The 15,610-nt window shown below is 48.7% G+C and overlaps 1 protein-coding gene across 3 annotated transcripts in view; it reads right to left on the bottom strand.

Annotated features, from left to right (window-relative positions):
* The window catches only part of KLHL6 (kelch like family member 6), a 78,232-nt gene that overhangs the window by 14,359 nt on the left and 48,263 nt on the right, over window positions 1-15,610 (bottom strand). For all 3 annotated transcript variants that reach the window (XM_075937469.2, XM_006125198.5, XM_006125199.5), the window contains 3 exons: window positions 12,480-12,929; window positions 8,810-9,047; window positions 1,960-2,162 (listed from right to left, as the gene is read on the bottom strand). In XM_075937469.2, coding sequence (XP_075793584.2) covers window positions 1,960-2,162; window positions 8,810-9,047; window positions 12,480-12,929 — 891 coding nt within the window. The remainder of the gene's footprint in view (window positions 1-1,959; window positions 2,163-8,809; window positions 9,048-12,479; window positions 12,930-15,610) is intronic.

Genomic DNA, 15,610 nt, shown 5'->3' with positions numbered 1-15,610 from the left:
CCACTGAGAAAATCTCCAGTACTCCCAATTCAGTTAGCTCTCTTACAAGTGTAAATTAAGTTCACAACTCCCTTGTAAGAACTGGCGCCAGTACCATTTGGCATCACAGATCAGAAAGAGAAATACGTGACCCATGGGTATAAAGATGGGTCCAGCAGCACACTCACTTTGAGTGCCAATCCACCCTTTTCCTGCTGGTCGGGTTAGGTGCATTGCCTCCCGAGGTCCACAGGGACGCCCACCTCGTATTTCGTCTTTCCGAGGAATTGAGGGACCGATCCTGGCCTAATGAGCTGGAATCAAGCGATGCAGAAGGGAGTAAAAATTGTACCCGTATGTGTCCTTTGTGTTTCTAGTGCATGCATAGAATAGATTAAGCTGTCACTTGGTACCATTATTTTCTATCTTCCTTTTTCCTTTGTAACCATCTTAAGATCTGTATTTGCTAGCAGTTAAAAGGTAGAGCAAGAGCCATTGTAACCACATGCTTTATAAGCCTTCTTAATAAACCTGTAACTGTTTAAGCTTTAACCCAACTCCTTCAGTTGCTGTAACAGAACCAAGCACAATTTAAAAGAACTCCAGCCGGTCATAAGGGACAGATACAGGCAGAGCTGAGCATTTGGATCGTGTCGCTTCCAGAGGACAGATCCATAGGGGCATCTCTCAGCCTTCCCTAGGCTGCCCGCTACAAAGGGATCATGTGTCCTAGCAGTCAAAGTCTGAGGTGTAATAAGCTCTCCCTGTAAACTTTGGGGTGTCTGTCAGCCTGTTGGCTGCCCGACATGAAGGGACCCCGGTCCTAGCGGTCAAAGACACGGACATAAAACTTCTTGGGGCGCCCATCGGCCTTCCCTAAGGCCACCCACTGTGACGGGACCTTGTGTCCCAGCAGTTGAAGATTCAGGTGTATAACACACATGCACTGCCCTGACCACCGGCTGACAGAATCTCCGGCTTGCTGTGCAGGATGTGGGAGGGAGAAGAGGGGGGGCGCTGATATGAGGGTGTCCTTCCTCCCCCACATCTGTACCTATCTCCACACAAAAAGAAGGAGATGGAGGGAGGTTGGCAATGCAAATCTGTCATTCTCACACACTGTGTGTGTCTCTGTCATTCTTACAACCATGCACTGTCCTTTCCTCTCAGATCCTGATCCAACACACATGTGGGGGTTGTTGTTACTGCTTTTACTGCTTGAAAAGTAGGTTATTTTGGGGTTTTGATTGTCCCCAACCTGAATCTCCTGCTACACCCAACCTCCTAACCCCAACGTAAGTCCCCCTGCACCCAAACTCCTTCCCAGAGCTTGCACCCTGAAAATCCTCCTGGACCCCAATCCCCCACCCTGGGCTAAGTGTGGAGCCCCTCCCACACTATAAACTCCTTGGCTCAAGACCACAGCCTGCACCCCAACCCCCTACCCCAGTCTGGTGACAGTGAGTGAGGATGGGGAAGGAAGGGGGATGGAGTGAGCAGAGGGAGGCCTTGGAGAAGGGGTGGAGCAGAGGCAGGGCCTTAAAGGGGCGGGAAGAAAACAGGGCAAGGGTATTTGGGTTTGAGGTAGATCTTACATTGCACTTAAATTGAAAAAGTGATCTTGTGTGTGAAAAGGTTGGAGACCCCTGGATTAGTAGCTCCCTGTACAACTGGGGCTAACTGCACAAACTTAGGGCTAATTCTGACACCTTGACTCCTGATGAGTATTAGGGTTTATCCCACTGACTTCATGGAAATGGCTGTAGATAAGAAACAGTTCAGCAGGAGTCAGGATGGCAGAACTGACCCTTACCTTGAGCCTGCTTTCCTTGAAGTCTGGGTTTTCAACTGGATTGGTGTGTACATAGTCTAGAATTTAGCTCATTTATTTGGAGGTTCAATAAATACCTAACAAAATTCCTTGATTTCAATGTGTTTCAATAGCGCTGCATGAAACAGGAGAATGTGACTGCACTTTACCTCTGACCAGCAGTTATGAAAGGGATCGTATGTTTCTACGCTGTTGATTCTCTGTGCGCCATCAAAACCTCCAACCACATACACTTTGCCACCCAGCACAGCCATTTTGTGTCTCCATCGCCCGATGTTTAAATATTCAATTTGGATCCATTTGTTGATGGAGGAATTGTATTTCCAGACATCATGTTGTGTTTCTTTCCCACCTGCAGGATACACAATACATGTTACTGACACAATTGGCACGACCTGTATTCATGCAGAACCTCTCGTATGTTCTGGTTTTCACAGAGATTTGTCCTACAAGAAAGAAAATGGGTCATGACATTTGCTCTGGAACCACATCTCCAGTAGTGGTCAGTGCTTGCTTTAGAGAAAGACAACTTGCATGCTTCAAGCTCGTCTAGCTATATTTGCATTGCTATACTTGAGAAAGAGATGGGAAAACCCCCAAAAGGTTGTTTTACAAGCCATTCACCAGATGTGAATCCCTATTCGTGCTTTAGCTGTCAGCTGTCAGCTGCTACCACCTTTTCTCCTGTGTTTGCTAGGTTTTTTCTTGACACGAGTGACCACCTTTCTAGATACATTCAAGTGCAAATATCTCTGTGTGCGCTTCCAAAATCCTAATACCTATCAATAGTTAAGGACCAGCACATACAAATATACCGTCAGCCTCGTGCTCAAATCTCAGGAATGAGACCCATTGCTAATTGCAGATTTCTAGCCATCAAGTTTAAAGCCAGAAGGGACCTTCCAATCACCGAGTCTGACCTGTATATGGAAGACACCTGTACACTAAATCCAGCCACACAAGTGAGATCCACAGGAGACTAAACTGTAATGTTCCACAGGCAAAGAACAGGAAGAACCAATATATACCAGTGCCGAGCCCCTCTGTGGCAAGTGAGTGAGCTATCCAGGCAATGCAGCAGGTGGCCCAAACCCACATGCTCCGGGGGAAGGCAAAACAAATCACAAAGTCACCGCCAATCTGACCTGGAGGAACGTCCCTTCCTTACCCCAGAGATGATGATCAGTTAGGCCTTGAGCATGTGAACAACAGCCAGCCACCCAAGCACCTGAGGGAGAGAATGGCGTGTACCAGCTCAAAACTGTGGACCTCCATGTCCTATGTCCTGTCTCCAGCCATGGCCATCGCTGGTGCTTCAGAGGAAGGAAATGCTAGAGGGAGAAGGAGAACCCTTCCTGATCCCTTTCATGTGGCCAGCAGAGACCCTGAAGCATGAGCTTTGGAAACATAAGACATAAACCGGAAGTGAGCCCCCAGGGTTGCTGACAGCAGCCCTCCCACCCCATCTCTAGCCACTCCATCATACAATTGCCTTCATAAATGTGTCCAGCTCTCTCTCAAAACTAATTCTATTGTTTACCCCTACAGCTCCCACTAGCGGCTGTTCTGGAACTTCACCCCGCTGATGGTTAGAAAACTTCCAGTTTCTACCCCGAATGTGTTGATGGCCAGTTTGTATCTATTTGCTCTTGTACCAACATTTTCCTTTGGCTGAAGAAACTGTTCACCTTCTCTGGTATTTATCCCCGTCCTACTCTATTTACAGAAAACACGCATATCTGCTCTCCACCTCCTTCTGCATCACCCAGCCCTCAGCCACTTGAGAATTCCCTAGTGCCGGGGAGATCCCGCTGAGGACAGCTTTGCACATCCATCTGGTTGGTCTGCTGATTTCCAAAGTATAAACCCGGGCCCTGATCCTGACCTCCTAGCCCCCGAAAGTCTCCCACTGAAATCTGCCAGGGGGGGTTGCCAGAGCGAAAAATTCAGCATTGGGTCCATAGCTTCTTGAAAGTGAAGAAGTTGGACTGTGACCTCACTTCTGTCCACCTGACTCTGTGTACAGCTACATTGTTGGGAAGGGGAGGGTGGCTGGGTGGGGGGCACAGCACTGAACCTCAGAGAGCCTTGGAGTTCACTTTAGGACTAAAAATAGTAGTATGACATTCCTCCTCAGGTCAGAGCCCAGACTCTGAAACCTGGTGAGGGTCAGTGTCTCTGAGCCCAGGCGCTAGCCCAGCCCCAAACATATCCACGGCTATTTTAAGCCCCATAACATGAGCCCCACGTGCTTGAGAGTTGAGCTGGGTTTTGAGACTCACCAGCATGCTCTTTTTTGCAATACTAGATATGGATTGCTTGTGGTGAAATGGTTCCTTATTTACACCAGATCAGAATCAATCCCAATAGGGAAATCCCTACAGTAGGGGTACGTCTAGACTACAGGCTTTTGTCAACAGAAGTTTTGTCAACAGATAGGGTGTGTCTAGACTACAGAGTTTTGTCGACAAAAGTGGACTTTTGTCAACAAAACTATACCTGCGTCTACACTACACTATACCTGCGACTACTACATAACGTCGACAGAACTCAGCAGTTTTGTCGACGCTGGTAAACCTCATTTTACGAGGCATAACGCCTTCTGTCAACAGAGTTCTGTCGACAGCAGGTGTTATTGCATGTAGGGTTGTGTCTAGACTACAGGGTTTTGTCGACAAAGCAGCTTGCTTTGTCAACAGAACTGAATGTAGTCTAGACGCTCTTTGTCGACAGAAGCTTTGTCGACAGTATCTGTCGACAAAACTTCTGTCAACAAAACCCTGTAATCTAGACACACCCTAGTTGTGCAAAGGAGTCTCACTCATTCAAAAAAGTCTTGCAGGGTTTTTGCTAGTACTTCAGTGTCTGTGTAATTATAATTCATTACCGGAACACGCACAGAATGAGTCATGTGTGAACCCCATTGCGCAGTGTGAGAAGCTCACTACAGTCCAGCTATGCAAACGCGTCACCAATGACTATACTGAAAGCAGGAGTCGTATTCCATTACCGAATTGTCTGCCCTCGTTTGTATGCTGTACGGCAGGCAGATCACTGCAGCCTGAAGGAGCTCATCTCTGGGCCAAATCGCAGACTGAATAGGAGATCATTAGCATGCTAGGAAGAGTCATGAATAATGCTCTTGTGGCAATGAGGTTTGCACATGCATGTGTGTTTTATTTGCACTCAGATGGGTGAAGGGGAGGAATGCGGAATGCCAGCATTGTTATCTACAGTAGAGTTTAGAGACGGCAGGCGGTCCAGCCACACCGTCCCGCAGCCTTCTCATTTATATTACAGTTTGCTCTCTCCTGAATTAGAAAACTGCCCTGATGACGTGTTATTGAAGTCTGGCTACAGCCTGGGGGGGGGAGGGGCAAGATTTTTGAGAGAACTGGAGACATTCAAACTCCTTGCTCTCAGCTTTTTGATACCGCTTTTTCTGAAGAGAGTGTAACTGCAGTCATCAGAGGCCTGCGACCTCCAGCAGTACCTGAAGGAAAGGCAAAATACAGGACTATGAAGGAAAGGGTATGGCAGGCAGGGGGAGGCAAAGATACTGGAGGAATAGATAGCAAAGTAGAAATGAACCAAGTCATTGAAGCCAAAGAAGAAAGAAAATCAAGAAGGAGAGTGTGATAAACAGTATCAGAGGCAGCAGGCTGAGCAGGAGGGACAAGCATGGATAAGCGCCCTTCTGCTTTAGCTAGAAGGGAACAATTAATGAGCTGGGCCAGGGCAGCTTTGTTGGAGTGGAAATGGGGAAAAGCAGATTGAAGGAGACCAAGGAGGTGAAGAAGTCAAGGAATGGAGTTGATGAAGGGGAGGAAGGGTACTAATTAGTGTCACTGAGCAAAGTAAGTGATTCTTTCATGGCAAGGCATGTATGGGCATGTCTAGAGGCAGAGCAGCAAAGGAGACAGAGAGAACAGGAGAAGAAGCCAGAGAAGAGGGGAGGAAAAAGGCCTGAGGCTAAGGAGACAGACTGAGTGATAAGAGACAGACAGTAAGCAGCTCTGTGAGTGAAACAGGTGCCAAGGAGTCGGGGAACGTGTTTGTTGAACATGCTGGTTGAAATGCTGCCTTTGATTCCCCCACATAGGACTACTGAAGAAAGGGAGAAAGAGAGAGCAGAATGTAACAGTGGGATGAAAAGAGAACTTCTTTTCCTTAAACTCATGGGCTACATCTACACTGGCATGATTTTCCGAAAATGCTTTTAACGGAAAACTTTTCCGTTAAAAGCATTTTCGGAAAAGCACGTCTAGATTGGCAGGATGCTTTTCCACAAAAGCACTTTTTGCAGAAAAGCGTCCGTGGCCAATCTAGACGCAGTTTTCCGCAAAAAAGCCCCAATCGCCATTTTCGCGGAAAAACTTGCCAGTCTAGACCCAGCCATGGGGAGGGAAGAGGGATGAAAGCTGGCCCTAGTACAAGGAGATTTAATAAAGACTAAGTTGGAGTGAGTTTGTTAAATCCATGTAGTCTTAAAGGCAGACAGTCCTGGGAGATATTTTAGACCCTCATCTCACTGGCAGAATGTTCCCATTTGACTCCCCTGCCCGCCTCTTCCTGCCGTTCTGTTACTCATCTTTGAAGGAAAAGTCCCGCTTGGGCAAGGTGCCTGATGAAGAACTCTGCAGAGTGAAAGGTCCAGCTCCCAGCACCAGGCCAGGATTGGCATTGGCTGGGCAAGCTTCCCCACACAGCCCCACCCTTCGTGCCACGTTGGGGAAACCTGTGGCCTCCACTTACTGTCACCTTTGGTCTGACAAGCAGGGTGCTCAATGTGGCCGTTGTGAAGATGGCTTTGAGTCATTGAGCCCCTTTCCCTTAGAAAGCAGAATGAGATCACCAAACTAATTCCACAGAGGCCATCAAACCGGCTCTCACATGGCAATGAGTCACGGCCCAGCTGACCTGCCTTTGAACTGGTGAGCTGGAAATAAAAAGCTGTGTGTTCCATTGCCAGTCCCCTAAGGCAGTGGTGGGCAATCTAGGCTAGTGAGTGGGCCACACAAGTGGCCCTCCTTCATCTCAGCGCGCTGCTAGATTGTTGTAACCAAGACAGTCTCCTGAGAGAGGGTCGTTTTTCTAACTGCGCTTGCGCACCTAAAATATGGAGGCTGTGCCGATTGATCCAAAGCGGCGCTTTGATAAGACGCAGGGGGAGCGCACGGCTCTTATAGTCAATGTCATGTGCTATCCGCACACACCTCATTTCGCATGCCCTGGCTCTGAGTGTGTATCATTTCAATAATACCTGTAGGGGAAAAACGATGTGGATGGAAACCAGCAAAATCTGACGACCTTATGGGCAGTGGTAAACAGAATGTCTAGTGGGCCACACACAACTCTCATGGTTTGTCCCCATTGCCCTAAGCAATCCTTAGTCTTCCTTCACATGAGTTTGTATGGAACAGGTGTTTATGGAAGTTGAATGTCTCTGCTGAATCCCTGCATACTGTGATCCTAGGGTGGCCAGTTGTCCTGATTTTATCGGGACAGTCCTGATATTTTGGGCTTTGTCTTCCACAGGTGCCTCTTACCTTACACCCCCCTGCCCTGATTTTTCAAGCTTGCTGTCTGGTCACCCTATGTGATCCACAATCAAATATGCACACGGCTGCCTTGTACAAGGCCTCTTGGCCCTCACAGTGGTGATGGCAATTAACTGTGCTGTCTGTAATTGATTGTTTTTAGAGTCCTCTGGCTGCACTATTGATGTGCTTCTGAAAATAGGATTTTCAATCACAAGCAAAACAACCATGCTTAGTGTTTGCAAATTATTGACTGTTGCTTATTCATGCAGAACTCCTAGCAGGTCTTCCAGAAGAGCTTTGCAGTAGCTACTGTTGACTGTATGCTGCATAAGCAGCTGTAAGAGGCCTTTCTGGGACTACTGTTCCTAACACTTTGGTGTGACAGCACTACATTCACACACGGTGCATTTGTTTCAAAACTGAACCACTCAACCCTGTGCATCTCAGGAGCCTGTCTTTCAGCCCTGATGGTGTGTGTGAGGAGCCCCTTTCAAAGGCAAGGGCTGAAATGCTCTATCGTTAGCTGTGTTGGTCAATTTACACAGCACAGCATATAGTCTACATCATCAACCGAGGGTACATGTAGCCCCAGAGGCACGCAGAGGACTTTCAGTGGATACATTAACTCATCTAGATAGTAGCCTAGTTTTATAACAGGCTACATAAAAAGCATTGGCGAAGTCAGCACAAACTAAAATTTCATACCAATATTGTTTATCCTGCTCTGTACACTTTACCTGCAATGGAAGTACAACATTTATATCCCAGTTGATTTATTTTATAATCTTTCTATATATTAAAAAAAACGTTTCCTGCAGGACTACAGAGTGACATCATTATACTACTCTGCATCCCACAGCCCCTCCCCCTCAGCCACCCAGACTCCTCCCTCCCTACTCCCTGCTGCTAACTCGATTGGCTCAGAACACGGCCTGTGTCACCCCGACCCTTCTCCACCGGCTGAGCGAATGCGGCCTGCGCCAGCTTCTTCAACAGTCTGATGGGGGGCCGAGAGGCCCAGGCTAGATGTGGGGGTGGGGAGAGGGCGAGAGGCTAAGGCTGGCTGTGGGAGAGGGGGCACCCTGAGGCCCAGGCTGGCTGTGCGGGTGGGAGCAAGAAACCTAGGCTCCCCTCCCCAGCGGCTGTGCGAGCACAATGAGTAGGGGGCACAGCCTCCTAGTTATATGATAAAAATGGCAAAGTCGGCAGATTTTCAATAACAGTGTGTCTGTGACACTTTTGGTATTTTTAGGTTTGATTTTGTAAGCAAGTAGCTTTAGAGTGAAGTGAAACTTGGGGGTATGCAAGAGAAATCAGACTCCTGACAGAGGTAACGTAGTCTGCAAAGATTCAGAGCCACTGTTCCGCATAAAAGCTGTAGCCATTTCCCTTCCCTTGTTAGTGAGACTCTTCTCTTCTCTTCTTTTAGTTCCATGAGCATCTCCTTGCTCCTTACCTGATATGTAGACTTCATTTTTTAATGTAATACATGCAAATTCCACCCATTTTTTATTCTCGCTCTCTGTTTCCTGTTCTGTGATTGGTAATTTTGCCACCTCCAAACGACTCCGTCTCAAAGGATCCAGGCACGTCACTTCTGCGACAAATTTTTCATCTTTTGTGCAACCACCAATGATCATAAACACCTCAGACTGGAACTCGTGCATCCGGGGCTTTGTTCTTTCTGAAATAATCTAGACACAAGCAATACAGAATGAACACACGGGATGTGTCGCAGGGCAGGGGGACGTTAAAAAACAGCATTGTACCCTGTGGGGTGAGTCGCTCACTAATTTACCTCCCGTTGGTTCCATTCATTGGCCAAGTTTTCCCCAATGGTACATTGAAGAGTCTCCTCTCACCTGCTATTAGCCAGTCCCACGAGCACATCTGTCTGCCTAGAGGTGCCAGCTCTGCCGGTGCTCTAGGGCTGGTGCACCCAATGGAAAAATAGTGACCTCAGCACCCACAGCTGCTGGCGGAATATGGGGAGAGGGGCAGAGAGGATGCTAGAGGTGGGCCTCAGGTGAGGGACTAGAGCAGGGATAGGAAAGGATGGGGCCTTGGAGGAAGTGGCAGAGTACGGGTGGCACAGCCTCCTGGGAACATGAAAGTCCACACTCATGTGTCCATCTGAGGTATTTCTACGGCCCCTGTCCCTGCAGTCTCTGAGCACCTCGCAGGCTTTAATGTCTGTAATCTCTCAGCACCGCAATGAGACAGGGGTTCACTCTTATCCCTCTTTTACACATAGGGAACTGAGGCACAGAGAGCGACAGCGACTTGCCTTAGTCCACACAAGAAACACCTTGCTGTGCAAGAACTAGAAGCCAGTACTTCCAAGTGCTAGGTTAATGCTCTAACCACTGGACTATCCAGCCTCTCTGCAAACACTGCCCGAATCTAAATGCCAGGTTCCAGGTGCAGACTGAGGGTGGTTCTAGCAAACGGGTTTTGTGTCAGTGATAAAAGTGTCTGTCAAAGCGCTGTGCTGCTCCTAGGAGAATAGACACAAGCGGAATTGTCACAATTCTCTGTTCAGAGGTGTTAATGATAAGCTGTGTCTCAACGCAGTGCTGGTGGCACGACATCCTTTGCTCCCTGTAGATACACCATTAGTCACATTGGAATGAACACAGTGGAAAATTCAAGGAAAGCTTTTTATAGTGTACAGGAATTTATCATTTATCTGAAATGTTTGAACATAAGAACGGCTGTACTGGGTCAGACCAAAGGTCCATCTAGCCCAGTATCCTGTCTGCCGACAGTGGCCAGCACCAGGTGCCCCAGAGAGGGTGAACCAAAGACAATGATCAAGCGATTTGTCTCCTGCCATCTCTCTCCAGCCTCTGACAAACAGAGGCCAAGGACACCATTTATCCCCTGGCTAATAGCCTTTTATGGACCTAACCTCCATAAATTATCTAGCTTCTCTTTAAACTCTATTATAGTCCTAGCCTTCACAGCCTCCTCTGGCAAGGAGTTCCACAGATTGACTACACGCTGTGTGAAGAAGAACTTTCTTTTATTAGTTTAAAACCTGCTACCCATTAAAGAGCACTAGCTCTTTTCTTTGGACTTTTATAACTAGTTTAAAGCGTGTTTCTATAAACTGGTATAAATGATCTCATTACCCTATGCAGATGCAAAATTCCTTTCTCTGTTTGCTCAGTAAAACTTACTAAACTGCCAGCGAGTCTTAGCATCCTTGTCAGAACTGTGCAGATTCCTCCTACACCCCCTCGGCCAGCCTCACAGCCCTTCGACTCTCCACCGCCAGCAATGAACAGGGCTGCGGAGAGTGCACATTCTGCCCCTTCCGCATCCCGGAAAACAAGCGTGGTGCTCTCTTTGCACGGCTCACGGCTGGCTCAGGGAGCCAAGCACTGGGACTGAAGACTGAGCCCTGCTGTCTAGTAAGGTAGTACAGAGCCCTGTGCCTGCCACGGGGTCACCTGCGGGCTGGTCTGAATTGCTAATCCTATGTGGAGGCAGGGCCTGCCTGTGTTTCGTGATGCCCTTTGCAGTTCCTATCCAGGGAGCTCCTTCCCCTCTGACAACAGGGTCCTACCAATATCTATGCACCCATGACATACCTCTGATTGCCTGCTGCCTGCTCATGACACTCCTCAGCCTGTGAGGAAGCACAAGCAAGTCTCTCTCTCTCTCTCTCTCTCTCTCTCTCTCAGCTGTGAAGTTTTGACACCTTATGATCACTTTCTGTGGGACTGAAATGTAACTTTCCAAGTAAGGGAGAGGCTCAGTTTGGGAATTCCATTTCCACCTCTGGCTGCTACATCTGGGGGAGATGGGACAGGGCTGGGACAGGGCTGAGACTGCAGATTGCAGGTTAAGTCTGGATGCGTCACAGGTCCTGTGCTAATCAGCTGTCCAGACTTCTGCTTAGGATCCTGTCTCTGAGATCAAAGTGTGTTTTTTTCACGGCAGGTTCTTTCTTTCCTAAAAGATTCCCACAGTAACCTAGTAAGGTAGACACTGAGCCTTCTCCCACCCACTCTGAAATTCTTGAGTGCCTCTGCCTGTGCATGGAAGCAGGATCATTTCAGGGCAACTTTAAACAGTGGCCCTGCACTTGACCCTCAGTGTCCCATGAAGACAGCTAGTGCTGCTTGAGCAGGTGAGTGGCACATGCTTGGTCTGCAGAAGAGTGCATAGGACACAGAAGTGCAGCAGCGGGGTTTCAAAACGTTTCCAGACTCATCCCTTGATTTGTACAGCCCCCTTCACCCAAGCACATGGGCAGAGTGCAGCAGGCTACCAAGGGGAATCGCTTCTCCCAGTACTGAGCACAGCCTCTTTAGGAGGAGCACACAAGTCCGCCTCCACCCTGCAATTCTGTTGGAGGCTGGGTTGTGAAGAATAACCTCCTCAGCTGGAACTACAGGTGCATTTCATATCAGGTGAGGTTCAGTCTGGATGGAAGATATGAGCAAAGGCATGGGCCAACACTCCTTCCCAAGAACACAGGGGAAGCTTCTGGACTCTTTAACGAACTGAGCGCCTATGTATTTCCATTAGATCTCTTCCTGCTCACTTACATTTTAATATCTCTCACATTCAAGGCCAGAGCAGGTCATTAGTACAATCCAGTCTGATCTGCTGCACACAAGAGAATTTCTCCCAGGAATTCCTGCATCAAACCCATAACAATCTGATTGATGATTGAACCTCAAAGATCAACAGGGCAGCTAAAGAGAAAATACATTAGTAGGGAAAGTAGACATAGATAACTGGTTTTGGAGGTATGGTGCTGCTCACCCTAACTGTCCCATTGAGATTCTTTGCCATATTTGACACCATAGATGATTATTTTAATTGGGATACCAATATTAAACAAGAAAGCAATGTCTGAAGTAATACTTTTGATTTGCCTTTTACTAGGGAGCATATCAAGGAATATTGGTGAACCTTTGTATGATATTAGATGGAAATGTGTGCAAGGAAGATCTCTCTCCTTTCAGAGATTCAGAACATTTTCTGAAATGGTTTTATATTAAAATAAGCTGTCTGGAAACCTCTTAGATTTCACGGTTAAGTGATTATGATTATATTAATGTTTCAGCTCCTCTCCCCCAGTTTACAAACTATTTTCATTGGTTACTCACCTCATTGCCTGACAGATGATACATTCTTGCTTCTTGAAGCAGAGGGAAGACATCAGGACACTGTCGAATGAGTTGATCAGCTTCTACTGTCTCTACAAAATACCAAGGGTCCAAAAGGGGCAGCCGGACATTCTCAAGAACATAGGGTAGGCGAGGAAACCGTTCAGACTCCTTGTATCGAACCCAGTTCATGACAATCTCAAAGACCTGCGCCTCCTCCGTGACGTAGAGGTCGTCACTCTTCAGTGTGTTGCAGAGAACGTCAATGGGGATCTCCAGGAATTCCTCGTAGTTCAGTGCTTGAGCAAAGTTCTGAATAATGTAGCTCTGGACTTGCTGCTTCAGATTCTCCAGAGAATGAGTGTCGGCCAGCCTCAGAATCCCAACACAGTTTTCCGGCTGGAGGGCTTCGGTGAGGAAACTGGCACAGGCATCCACCATCCGCAGAAACTACAAACACAAAGAGCACATCCGGTACCATGCAGTTATGATACATTTCTATTGTGGTAGGTGTGGGAGCCCCCGTTAAGGGCCAGCCCCCCTTGTGCTAGGCACTGGACAAACACAAACCCAGCAGAGGCCCTTGCCCTCAAGGCTTCCAAACTGAGCACAAGACAAGAGATAATAGACAGCTACAGACTGCTGAGGACAACGCCTGAGACAATACAGCATGACAAGCAGTGTCACAGGCAGCACGCGGCAGCCTAACCAATCTCCAGGTCTGGGGGTTTTGGAAGGCATCATAGTAGGACTTACAAGAAGTAGGGAAGTAGGGTTACCTGGTAAACCAGTGGGGGCTGGAGCAGCTTCCCACCTGCCATGGGCAGGGAGCTGCTCCGGCCCCAAGGGGTGTCTGCAGCAGCAGGCCCTGAGAGACTTGCAGGCAGAGGCTGCTCCGGTCCTATGGAGCTGCTCCTGTCCACAGTGGGCCCAGGCACATCACAGGCAGGGCTGCTCCAGATGACCAGAGCAGTCCCTGTCTGCAATGCAACCAGGCCCATCATGGATAGGGCTAGCTGGAGCAGTGCCTGCCTGCAGGGGCGAGGCGGGGGGGCTGATTCAGCCCAGCCACAGTGGGCAGGGGGGCCACTTGAGCCTAGTGGGGCTGGAGCGGCCCTGTACCCACCCTCCCTTTAATCTGTTAACCAGTTAAACAGGATTTTACATCCCTAATAAGGGGTATAATCAAGGGCAACATATGTGGTTTTCAGCACAACTTAATGTGAGGAGTTACTAGTGGCAACACGTCTGTGACAGAAGGAAGTCGGTATCCATAAGGATGGAGAACTGAAGCACAGAGCCGGTTAAGTGACTTGCCCCAGCTCAGATGAGGAGGCCGTGGCTCACCCAGGAAATACACCTGAATCTTCTGAGTGCCAGCCCCATCTGCTAGAGCAGCGATGGCAGCCAAGACTAGCGAGTGGGCCGCATGGGTGGCCTCCTTCACCTCAGTGGGCTGCAAGGTTGAAATCCAGTGATGGGCACTGCATGTGGACTATTGGCGTTCCACCTGGAGGAGGCCCATGCACCCCCCTCTGCCCCCTGATGCCACGCCCTGCACTTACCTGCCCCTCTCCTTCCCTCCCAGTATTTTTGGAGCAACATAAATCAGCTGATTCACACTCTTCCCCCTCCTTCCCAGAGCTGATTCTGCTCCAGTTAAAGCTGGTGGGAGCTGCTGGTGTGAAAATCCAGGCCCATCATGTGCGTGAGGCCTGGCTGACGGGAGTGAGTTTGAAAAGAGATTTGAATGGACGGAAGACGTCCAGTCAGCTCACAAGGAGAGGGGGAGAATTCCAGGCATTGGGAGTGGCGTGGGAGAAGGAATAAATGGGGCCTGTGAGTCACGGGGGGTGCAGGTGGAGCCGTGAGCGTAACACAAGCCATGCTGTTCCAGTTCTATCAGTGGTGGCTTGGTGAAGAGGCCATCAAGTTAAAGGATCTGGTGGAGGCAGCCATAGAGTCTTTGAACTTCAGCTGCCAGTATTTGAATGGGGTATTACAAATGTCTGCAAAGGGGCAGATTCTGATCTCACTTGCACCTATGGAGTAACACTGCCATCTGACCCATTATTCGGAAACTGCTGTTTGTTTTGCGGCAGAGCTTTTGTATAGGCTTTTCTCCTGCCTGGCTTCTGCTCTGTTTTAACCATGTGAGATTCACCGTAATGTAAAGGGGCACTGTCAAGTTGAAGAGTTTTAAACTGATTCATTTTAAAAATCCCCTGTTTCTAAGAGAACAACCTTTAAACAATATGCCGTGAGGTTAAAACGAAAACCGTTTTTTAAAGAACTCCAAAGGGAGGGGATAGGAGACAGGCCCAAGAGCAACACTAGCAGAGGTTCCTCAGGCTCTCTCCTTCTCCGGCCCCTCTGTGTACACGTGTGCCCACCTGATCAACAGCCGCATCCCCATCACGGAGGGCATGTCTACACCTAGAACACTACAGCAGCACAGCTGCAGCACTTTGGTGTAGACACTCTTCTCCCATCACTGTAGTTAGTCCAGCTCCCTGAGGGGTGCAGCAGATCGAAGGAAGAATTCTTCTATCTACCTAGCACTGTCTACACTGGGGGCTAGGTTGGCATAGCTGTGTGGGCCTGTGGATTTTTCAAACCCCCGGCTCCCCGGATGCCATAGCTTTGCCACGGTACATTTTCAGTATAGACCCAGCTGTGCGGTCATGGAAACCTTTGTCTTGTTGACTCTTATTGTTGCCTGTGCAGGAGGCTGGGCAGAGAAGAGCGGGTCTCCTTAGGCCCTCCTCCCACAAGTTTGAATTGCTTCTTGGCCCCATCCAGAAATAAAGAGGGCTCCCTCTGCTCCACACTGTCTCCATTGCTCACAGGCAGAGGTCTGGGAAGTCCAAAAGGGGCTTCTCCCAGTCTCCACCTTCCCTGGCTCCCACTGCTCCATGCAAGGGTCCCAAGAAAAGGAGCCACTGTGAAATGGTAGCAGCTCTGATGCTTTGTTACTGGCTAAATATCCACTGGGGCTGCGTTCACACGAGACTTTTGTGAGAAATCCCCCAGCATTGCTGCCGCCAGTACCTCTCCGCCAGTTGGAAAGTGAGAGCAGTGGAACCTCCCAGGGCTGCAGGCATTTCTACCCGCTGGCTCAGAGCAGGTCT

The sequence above is a fragment of the Pelodiscus sinensis genome, chromosome 10, assembly GCF_052426305.1.
Source record: "Pelodiscus sinensis isolate ZL-2025 chromosome 10, ASM5242630v1, whole genome shotgun sequence".
NCBI lineage: Eukaryota > Metazoa > Chordata > Testudines > Trionychidae > Pelodiscus > Pelodiscus sinensis.
Note: the sequence above shows the minus strand (reverse complement) of the source record. Positions and strands in the feature narration are given on the sequence as shown.